The sequence below is a fragment of the Eutrigla gurnardus genome, assembly GCF_963514095.1.
Source record: "Eutrigla gurnardus genome assembly, chromosome: 18".
Lineage (NCBI taxonomy): Eukaryota > Metazoa > Chordata > Actinopteri > Perciformes > Triglidae > Eutrigla > Eutrigla gurnardus.
In genome coordinates, this window is record NC_139929.1 from 1,481,411 (window position 1) to 1,492,612 (window position 11,202).

Below are 11,202 nucleotides of genomic sequence, written 5' to 3' on the forward strand. Positions count from 1 at the left end.
GAGTTTCTCCTACAAAGATGTGAAATGATGACATTTCCTTCGTTTCAGTGCAGTTGAAGACAGATTAAGAAAAAGCAGCTTCTTACCTCGCGTGCCTTCTGCCTGCAGCTCTCCACCTCCTCACCTTGTTTTCCTGCTGCAAACTTTAAAACAGTCTGAGGTCATCGTGGTCGAGACGCAGACTGAACTACGATGTTTGTCCACTTAAACAAACACAACCAGTCATAAGCTACTTCAGTCCTTCTGTGTTCATGTGTGAAGAGTACGGTGGAGTTTTATTCTGAAAGGTTTCAGCTATTTAAAGTGGTTTCGGGGAATTTGAGTGTTTTTTTTAAATAAGCAGCGAGAACAAAGATTTATTTATATCTTTTGAAAAGCTAAACTGTCTTTTTTATTATGTATTTTCACCCGAGGTTTGAATAAACATTCATATGACAAAAACACATTTTTATTTATCGTTTATTTATTAAATTGGCCTTACATGTGAAGAGTGCACTATGAAGGGTTTAGGACTCGTCAAACATCAGAAGTGTCAACATTAATTATGCAGTAAATTGGCTCCTAAAGTGGATTAAATTGTTAATTTGTGTTGTTGAGAAGCGACTCGTCAGTATTGAGACTCTGCCGACACAGATGAACCACAAAGATGAAACCAAAGGAAAAAGAGAAATGTTTTATTGATTCAGCGACAGTCGGGGAGGTGTTCTTACTGCACAGAAAACCTAAAACCTCTTTACACAAACATGGCGGGACAGAATCTTCACCAACATCAACACAGAGACGCAAAACCAAACCCTCTTTAGACGGGCTGGTGGTTAACACCAGCAGCTTGAGAGTCAACGGGGCGGCGTCCGATACCCTCCCAGTGTCCGGTCACCAGTTTGGACCTACGAGTGGTAAAGACAGAGAGGAAGAGGAGCAAAGGTCAGAGAGATCTGGGTCACGGCTAACTGCTGGAAACAATAGAAAAGAGGACTGGGAGCGGCTCAGGTGTGATTAGGAGCCGATCGGCGGCGGCGGTGCGGGGGGAGAGCGGTCGGGGAATATTCGACTTCCCAACGACCTGGAAGCTGACGAGGCGGTTACACAACGGGTCAAACAGAGTTCACCGCTGAGTGAACCCGACGCCGGGCGTGCAGCGAGACAGGAGCCGAGTGGGACGCGGCCGGAATCCACCCGGCGACCACCGAGCTGCAGCTCAATTAACCATACAATCAATTAATCATACAATCAGAGTTAGATTCTAAACAGTTTGACTAAAGGCCTGGTTTATGAGCAGATGTGATTTATTTTAGTAATCAGAAAAAAAAATTAACTTAGGTGCTCCCGCTGTATAACTCTAAAATAGCAGCAATGGATGGATTTACCGTTTATCTTTATTTTGATTAAAAAAAAAGTTAAACAAAAAGGAAAATGATATATAATTTAATCTGTTTTATCAGAGCAGAAAGGAGAAAGAATCACTTCAATGTCTTCACGGCCACAAACGCTTCATCAGAGTGGAAAATACAACTAAATATTATAGATATAAATATTCAGTTTGATTTTAATTTGTGCAATAAAATTATCTGGAGCACTTTTATTTGGATTTGATGATCATTAATTAGTTTTATTCTGAACATTATAAATGCATTTCAAAGGGCCACATAGAAAGAACAGAACTGGAACCTGCAGGTCTTATATCTAGTGGAGCCTCTAAGGGATCCAGATGTTTCCTGTGTGTTGGCGTTGCCTTACCTGCGTGGTTGCTGCGGTTGTTCGGTCGCCTCATTGGTCCGAGCCGGTGGACGGGACGACTGTTCCTGCGCTGGTAGGGAGCTCCTCGCCTCGGCCCCTAACAAGGTGATGGATCACATCATTGGCCACGCCCCATCTCCATCAGACGCATCACATGACATAGAGGTCTCCAACACTCACCATGTTGCCTTCTCGTCTCCCGACTTCCTCCTCGGGCCAGGTCGAGAATCCCTCGTCCTCCATCGGAGGCATGTCCTCCGAGTCGCTGTACTCTAAACCCGACTCACTGCCGGACACATGAACACACAGCAAAATCTCATTATACAGAGAATAATACAGTAACAACATCAAGTAGAGCAGGAAGAAACAGGCAGTGTCATCTCACCTGACTGGCCCCAGGGGGCGCTGTGACACACTGTTCCCTGAGATGGTGACCTTCACCCCCTCCAGCCTCTCCTGCCTCCTCCTCTCCAGGTCGTGCCTCAAGTCTCCCGGGCCTCGGACCGGCTGTCATCACATCACAGGAAGATCAGTCAAAGTAAAAACACGGTTTCAGGGATTTCAGGACGCCGAAACGCCACGAGGGATTTATTCACCTGCAGCGGTCCGAGTCTGGAGAACAGAGGCTCGTCATCGTCGTCGTCCAGCAGCGAGTTCATGTTCAAGCTGAAGCCTCTGCAGAGAAGAGACCAGAGTCACATTCAAGCACTTCAAGGTGCTTTTCCAGCACCTTCCAGCACCTTCCAGCTGTGGTAAAATCCATCTTTGTACCAATCCAATGGTCAGTATTCAGTCTACTTATTATGTCACTTGTTCATCACATTAAATGAGATGTTATTGTCCTCTAAACAACCAACATGATGTTTGGAGACAGCTTTTTACAGAAGGACCACAAATGAAAGGAAAACTAATTCCACTAACAGATCCACAGAAATATAATCACCAACTATTTTCATCATCTGTTCATCATCAAAAGTCATTTTTCATAAAGAAATGTCAGGAAATGCTGTTTTCAGTCCCTCAGATATGGAGATCTTCTTTTCTCTGTTCTATCATAGATGTCATCACATACAACACACATTTCAAGACCTTTAGTCTACATCCAAGCACTTTTCAAACCTGGAAAACAAAACACTAAAATTCAAGTGTTTTCAAGGATTTCCAGCACCCGTAGGAACCCTGGTCTTAATAATAATCATCTTCATTCATGCAGCTCCTTTCAAAACAAAGACAGTAAACACAGGAAACACTAATGAAAGTCCAAAGAATAAAGTATAAAGGTCGTGACCCCTGACCTACCGGTTGGAACTGAACCTCTCGTCCAGCGTCAGCTCCTCCGGCTCGTCTTCAGCGTAGCTGTCTTTCTGCGGCGCCGAGAAGCGCTCGCTCAGCGTGAGCCCGTCGTCACGGAAATACTGCTCTGTAAAAGAAACCATCAGACCCGATGAGCAGGTTCATCATGTATATGTGTAGGTATATATGATCAGAACTATTATCAGTGCTGTGTGACGTACTCGGTTTCAATAAAATTAAATAAAAAAAACCCGCTGAAGCGGCCCGTGTGCAGCGGCGTGCTGACCTTTGACCTGGTGCACCAGCGTGATGATTTCCTGGGCGAACGTGCCGGTGTGCATGGCGGTCTCCCGGTACGTCCCCGAGTGCTCCAGCATGGGCAGGAAGTCCAGACGCTGGCGGCCCACGTTGACCAGGTCTAGAGACAGCTGCCGGTCCGAGTTGTAACACAGCAGGCTGCAGGAGGAGAGGGGGGCGGGATGAGACCAGCAGAGACCTGAGACCTGGTTCCTGTCCAGACCAGTGTGTTTCTCCCTAACTACAAACAGGAAGTCGGCTTACACCGTTATTCATGATGAGGTGTTTAAGAGTGGAGTTACTTACAATGACTGACCTACTCCTTCATAAAGGTTTTTAATTTACTGTAGCCGTAGTAAAGTAGATTTAAATCCTTCGTAGATATCTATATCTATATATTTCTGAGCATATATTTTATCCAAAATACTTATGCTTTAATTTAAAAAAAACTTCCGTCTGTGTAAAAACAAAAACAAAAAGCAAAGTTTTACCTTACCCATCAAAAACTTACCTTTCCTGAATCCACAACTGACCATCTTTACAATAACTCCTACTAGTACATAACTCCTACTGGGACAGTGATTGGGCAAATAAACAGGATTTCTGTGCAGCTGAGGATGAAGGTGAGCTAAAGAGTGTTTTAAACGGTCTCTACTCGTCTGCTGGGAGTTGCACATTTGGATCGGGCACTCCGCAGGGAAACGGCAGCCGGTAAAGACGCAGTTTGCAAGCGAGCGGTTCAATTCTCCTGGAAACAGGAGATGAGTTTGGTGGGCGAAACTCCAACTGGGTTTGTTTTTTTGAGAGCCAGGAGGATCAAACGTGATAATTAACTTTAGTCTCGGTTGTTATTTGATGACAAATAAATCAGAATGTGTTCTGGGGGCCAAGTAAACACTAAATACAGGTAAAAAGGTGGATGTTCACCCTGAAGTCTGGATGTTTCTAAAGGCTTAAAGACGGGTGTGTTAAAGGCTGGGTGAAAGTTCACACTTCTTTTCTCATTTTGATCCATTAATCCTTCACGTTGGCTTCATTAGTCTCCGTCCATCGGATAGACTCCTCCGTGGAGAGTTCCTCCAGGAGCCTCTTCCAGGTCTCCGTGGATCTGTATGGGAGATCATATTCATGGTTCTTTGCTTTCCAGTTTGATGACGTGAACGTCAACGTCTCCCGTTCCCTCCAACGTTTACTTTCATGGCCTCGCAGCGCCGATGACGCTTCAGCTACATCCATCTCCCAGATGTGTTGATGATGTGAACGTACCGGTACATTTATTCATCTTCAAGGCTTCACATTCATTTTCATATTTAATCCTGTGGGTTTTTTCTCCTTTTCGACGGCACACTGATGAGGCTTCAATCCATCCGTTCACATCCACATCCATTCATCGTCATGGTGATTATATTCATGGCTGTAAAATGTTCTTGTTCATTTCCTCCAATGACTGTTGTTCACGGCTTCTATGTCTTCTTTGAACGATCTGAACGGAATGAATTGTGCTCGTGGTCGTCATGGTTTCACATCTTTCTTTACTCCGACATTCAGTTTCCAGTTAATGCGCTGCAGGTCTGCTTCCCGTGTCCCTGCAGCAGGCGGACCAACACACCACCACACAGCTGCTGCTGCTGCATCTCGGCATCCACGTTGTCGACTCCCTTTGAATCCTCGTCTCCAGAAATCACACTGAGATGAGATCAAACTCCCATTCCCTGAAACACGTTTCCGTATTTGGCCAATTAAGGCCGTTGGTTTTCTTAAACAGGCACACAAATTCCTGAAGTGCATTCCTTGACCATGGCCGGCGTTGTTTGTGTTCACTTCCTCCCACTCATCCTCACACAGGTTCATTATATTTCACAACATCAGATCTGACGTGTGGACCAGCAGCTCTGCTCCGAGCTCACACATGAATCATCTTCCCGTCAAATATCTTCATTCATGCCGTTAAAAGAATCCAACATCTTCCCGTCTTCCATCGCACGGCGTTTTCTATCCTTTCTCTGGTGTGTTCAGGGAGACATTGTGTCATCACATTCTTCATGTTGCTTAACCAAAAGCAGTGCAACTCTTCAGGAAACGGACACTTCCTCCCTCGTGTCGGCAGTGATGGCTTCACATCTCCTGATCCGGCTTCACTTGAATTTCTTCAAATGTCTCAGAGAATCGTAAACACAAACTGGAAATCTGCCCAACGTGATGCAACATCCGTAGCATCAATCAGGTTAAACACAAACGGTGCTCCATAGAGATCTTTACATATACGGAGAGCTTTAACAATGCCGTCCTCCTTCCATCTTCAGGTTAAAGACAACCTTTCTTGGAGGTGTAGGACATCAACTTCACTGAGTGATGACAAAGCAGGTAACGTCTGCAAGCTTTGTCCTCCAACAGCAGCAGAAAACTAGAAGTCTTCAGGTCTGTGATCTTCCAACATGCCCACAGTTTCTGGTCCATTTCAGCAGCCAAATCCTCCTCACTCACACATCAGCATCATGTTTAAAGTCTTGCTTCTCCTGTGGGTCTTGGTCTGTGATTGAATCCTGCCTGGATCACCTCTCATATGCCGTGTCCTCCATCTGCCCTCCAGCTTGCAGAGACTTTGATAAAAAATCTAGAGTGCATCTGATGACGTGGGACGTTTCCCTGCAGGCCATCTTTAAAGGTTTTCCACCTTCTCCTGGTTTTGGAGGTGATGAACTCTCCTGTGTGTTGCTTTGTGCCAGAACACCAGATCCTTCAGTGCATTTACATGAAAAGCTGGTGAGCGCCTCCTCTTATTTATGTCCCCAAGTCTCTTCAGTAATGTGGAGTTCAACTGGGGTTTGATTTCTTCTGCTTTCCTGGTGTCAATCCACACTTTATCACGTTTTTGATGAAAATGTGTTGTTGTGATGCATCCTGGGTAATAGCATGGTAGTTGCTTGGACCAGCAGTGCCTGGTAACAGCAGGAAGGTACAACATGCAACACGATCCAGTTCAATGAAAGCGGATGTTTGTCTCCCGGGATGTGATTTTCCTTCAACCTCTTCCTTGGACGGCTGTTCCCGTCGTCTTCCTTCAGCTTTCCATGAGCTCAGAAAGAGAAGTGTGAACTTTCCCCTCTCACCCTCGATATTCTGATTCAAAATAACTTAAAATACTCTACCTGTTTTTGTTTAAGGGTCGGCTCATGTCAACTTTGATGGTAAGCGTTTCCTCCGTCACAACGGTCATGCTGTTGGTTTTCTGGGCGGTCCAGCCTCGCTCCCTCTGACGGGGCATTTTGGGGTCCAAGTCATTCCTCTGTGGGGGTCGGTCCAGACTTGCAGGCCTGCGGGGTTCCCACTGCTGAGGCCTGTCTTCTTCTGCCCAGTCGGGCTCCCCGTCCGTGGGATCCTTGTAACGCTCCTCCCTGAGGGGTCGGTACCCCGGTCTTTGCTCTTCACGAGGAAGATCTTGGTATCCTTGTGAGGACTGTTGTAAGCGTTGTTGACTCCTAGGGGGTCTGGTCCTTCCACCCTGACCACGATGTAACTGCCCCCTCGCTGGGTGAGGACCTCCCCTCCCCCTGTGGTTCACGGGACCATCTCGATTACCATGTCTCATGGCGTTTGGTCTTTCTTGTGGCGCGGGGTTCCTCCTAGTTTCGCTATAGCCAGAGTCTCTAGCGTTATCTTGAAAGTGGCGTCCTCTTGCGTCCTCCCGATCATCCAACCTGCTGTCCGACGTCCTGAAGCGCTCCTGGGAGGAGGCCGTTGGACGGGGAGTCCTCTGTTGATTAAAGTCCGGGTCAAGACCTCCGCGAGATCCAGATTGTTCCCATCGTGGCAGGTCTCTGCCGCCTGCGATGCCGTGGTCGTGTTCAATGACGACTGGTCCAGAGTGGCGAGCGTTTCCGCGGGGGAGGCTCCCCTGACTGTCTCCTCCAAACCTATCTCTGGGTGTGTCCACTGAGTAACGCTGTTCCTCAAAGTCCTCCTCATTCCTGTACCTGCGACAGCATAAGAGGAGGTGACACGGTTCACAGTTATTCATGCTTATTATTATCATTATTCACATCTGGTTTTAATTGTACACTTAAATGAGCTTTGGACGTATCACACAGTCTAAATCAAGTCGTATCACTACTGTAACGTTGCCATTTAAAGCTTTAAATCATTCGCATCCACAACTAGTGTGTGTTCAACATTAGACATGCAGAGTCATAAGAAGTTGCAAAGCAAGAAAGGTTACAGCCATGCAGACTACTATCAGATTAGTATTCTGTATTATGCAAAACAAGGCGTGATGACAAACAGTGAGGAATTTTGCTCTATGGAAAATCAGAAAGATGAGAATCCTCTGCATTCGTCGTTTTCCTTGCGACAGTGCTGCAAAGCATTCGGCTTAAAATTTACCCGAGGTGAGCGGAGTCATCCATTTCTCTTCTTTGCCTTTTAAAGGGGGGGTTCCTCTCCTGATGGGACTCCTCTCTTCGTCTGTCTGTGTTCAGACCCTGTGTGGTCCTCCTTCCCCTTTCCCTACCTGCTCCCCCTCTTTGGTCATCCAACCTCCCACCGGGACTGAGGTCTCTGAACCTCCCTCGACCTCGGCCCTGCTCCTCTCTCCTCCAGCCCATCCCCGACTCTCTCTGTTGGTGGTCCAAGTGAGGCCGCGGCGTCGCCGGCAGTTTCTCCCTCATCACCCTCGGAGGCGAGTGGGGCATCCTCTCCCTGTTTTCAAAGCTCTGGAAGAGATCCCTAAATCCTCCTCTGCGTCTACCTCCTCCGTCCCGCGGCGGGGAAAGCCTCCGCTCCTCATCAAAGCCCATCCCATCGTGATTGGGCGATGACATCTGGTGGTAAAACTCCTCCTGGTTCGAATGGCGTTGACGTCCAAACTGACGGTCGTCCGGAACAGATGGGGATCTTCTCTGGGCTTCATGGTGCGGACCTTCCCTGAAGCAGTCCCAGGATTCTTCAGGATCTTCTCGAGGGCGTTGGTTCCGGTCCCACGGACTCCCGTCCAGTTCTGCAACTACTTTGTGTGCATTAAAGCCGGGTTCTTCCCATGGGAACTTCCTGAGAAAGTAAATGTTGGAACTCATTACTTCAGGAAGCAATAAATCAGCTTTTTCATAGTAATGAAAAGAAAACCATACACAGGAAATGTGTGTGTGTGTGTGTCAGTGGTTGACTGCAGATGATCATTCCTGAGTTTCTAAGTTGCACTGCTCTTGTGGGACACAATATGAAAATAAAACAAGACAGTATAAGTATTTACCTGTAACGTGGCGATCCAGACCGTGGTCTTGACATCCTTTAAGCCTTTCAGAAAAGGAAGAATAACATTAAAGCTGCAGGCAAAACAACATGCCACAAGTACTTTAATCTACTAAACTTATCAAGGAACTGTCTATAATGACAAGGTGTTTTATAAGATATCATTATTCATACTTAGGGGGAACTGCTGTGCAATCAACAGTGTAACGCCTCTTGAAACCAATTGGACAACATAATTAAAATTGATTTGTCTCCTGTAGCCTGATGCATCAGCTGGAAACCACTTCACAGGTTTGTTATATTTGCCATACCATCATAATACACACTGACATAAAATAACCTTATGAATATTGTGACCACGTCGCCCAGTTCAACCAGTCTTTGAATGTTTAATGTTCATATAAGTATGATTTATGAGGACAGTAGGTGTACTTATTCAAATGTCAGCGTCACAGATCTGCAGAAATCAACGTAAAGCTAGATCCACATCGGTCTGGTTTATTAGCACAGATAATAATGTATGAAAGTCAAAGCTGTTTACAACGACAACACACTCATTTGGGGATTTATAACCAGATTTCAACTCTTGTTCCTCAACGTAACCGTAGCTTTGCAGGTGTATTGCGTTAGCACACAAGCTAACCGTTAGCCACACAGCGGGTGACACTTCCAAATTGTGAGATAACCCGTTAGTGACTTTAATTCCCCCTAATATGATCAAAATGTCCAATAAAACAAGCTAACTTTTTAGCCTAATGCTAATTAGCAGCTAACGTTGCGCAGTTCCCTTACCTTCGTCGAGGCTACCGCGGCTAACGTGAGCTAAAGCGATGGCAAGCACACTAACACACACACAAACGCAATATAATCGATTGTAATGTTACAATAACACCCTATCTATTAGTCAGCTATGACCCAACGCTTGCTAGATGTGTTGTGTTTTCCATTAAAGTCTGAAAGCAAATGGCGCTAAACGTTCTTTAAAAACGCTGCGACCCCAAACAGAAGTAGTTTGGCACTTCCGCTATTGAATTTCCAGAATAAAAGTATTAGTTGTGCAAATCTACAGTGCAGCATAAACAAAAAAACGCATCATGGTACTACATGTACACATAAATAATATTAATCAGTTCACCTATAGTTTAAAGAGTTTTTTTAATTATTATAACTATTCCGTGTCAATAGCAATTTACTGTACTCGAATTATTCTGAAAAGTCCCTGTCTGCCCGGCCATTGGCTCCCTATTAAAGCAGCAGTCCAAGCTGGGAGGGAGTACTGTCTTCTAATACTAAATGTACGGTATCAATAATGTTTTTGTCTTATTTGAATAGCGGTATTACAACTGCTACAGGCGAGACGTTAAGCTAATTTTAAAATCAGCTTATCATTTCAATGGTGTAACATATAATAAAATAATATAAACAAGAAAGAAGAGAATAAAAGAAGAATAAAAGAGGTTCGGGCAAAGAGGAAGGAAAATACCAAGAACCACAGGGTTCTTCACTCAAAAGAATAAATCATAGCATCAACTTCAAGATGAGGTATGTTCCTTCAGTTTCCATCTTAAAATCCACCGAAGAAAACCTTAAAACAGAAAAAAAATCCCACGATGACACAGGGAGGCGATGGGGGTGCGATGCACCCTCTGAGCCGGCAGAGGGCGCAAACACTACATGTTTGCAGAGCAGGAACATGAAGCGTCTGTTCTGATTTCCATGATGGGGCAAAGTTTGCTTCGCTGAACCGTTTAACTTGAGGTTTCAAAACGCATTACATGATGCAGACTGACTTTAAGAGGACAATAAGGCCAAATGCATAATTAAAGGTCCACATTTAATTGTCTCCAAAGTACAGGCTTATTTAAACTTTGCTTTACTTTTTGCAAATATATATAAATCAAATATTTTGCACTTAAAGCATTTGGGGCCTAAACAGTGTGGAGAGCTAAATAAGTGTATTAAATAACATCAGTGATGTATTGCTTCTAAGGAAGCTTCACAATAAACAGAGCTTCTTCTCTTTAAGCCTACATGTTGCTGTTACTAAGGCAACTTTTCCTTTTTTTCCTTCTTCTGCAGCAACATTTCGAAAAGGACTTTCACTGAATGCAGTGAATCCAGACACACCCACCAAACAGGAGCTTCTCCTCAAAAGGCTGCTGCTGCTGCTGCTGCTGCTGCTGCTGCTGCGAGGAGACGTTGCATAACCTCGTAGCCCTGAGCTATGTTGAATAATCATTGAAAAAAAGGTTGTAAACTTGATTTTTTAATCATTATAATTGCATTCAAGTTATGAATAATAATTAAAAAAAACAATATGCAGTTTATTCCCCCTCACAAAAACATAGTCCAGCCCTTCTTACGTCTGGATACGTAACACCTCATCGATCCACTTTCACTTTCCACAATCAGATCTGATAGCCAGTAAATCTGATCATATAAATCTACTGATTGGGGTTCAGTAAGGCGTTAAATAAAACAGCTTTAATGACAGTTCTTTAAGGAAGAACGATGCTTTTTGCTTCCCCCCTCCCATACGTGGACATTGACCTGGACCTGCAGGACGTGGCCTGATCTGAAGTCTGCGTTTCGTGGTGAGAAATAAAACATGAATATTGCTGAAATCCTAAT

The 11,202-nt window shown here is 44.9% G+C and overlaps 1 protein-coding gene across 1 annotated transcript; it reads right to left on the bottom strand.

The window, feature by feature from the left end:
* Positions 1 to 658: 658 nt before the first annotated feature.
* Positions 659 to 9,571, bottom strand: LOC311028700 (uncharacterized protein). Its single transcript, XM_084033411.1, has 11 exons — positions 9,364 to 9,571; positions 8,573 to 8,616; positions 7,708 to 8,370; positions 6,477 to 7,301; positions 3,317 to 3,486; positions 3,037 to 3,157; positions 2,334 to 2,412; positions 2,123 to 2,244; positions 1,918 to 2,023; positions 1,738 to 1,834; positions 659 to 887 (listed from the first exon to the last, which is right to left on the bottom strand). The coding sequence occupies exons 2-11, from the start codon at positions 8,605 to 8,607 to the stop codon at positions 874 to 876; spliced, it is 2,232 nt and encodes a 743-aa protein (XP_083889537.1). The 5' UTR covers positions 8,608 to 8,616; positions 9,364 to 9,571; the 3' UTR covers positions 659 to 873.
* Between the last annotated feature and the right edge of the window lie 1,631 nt (positions 9,572 to 11,202).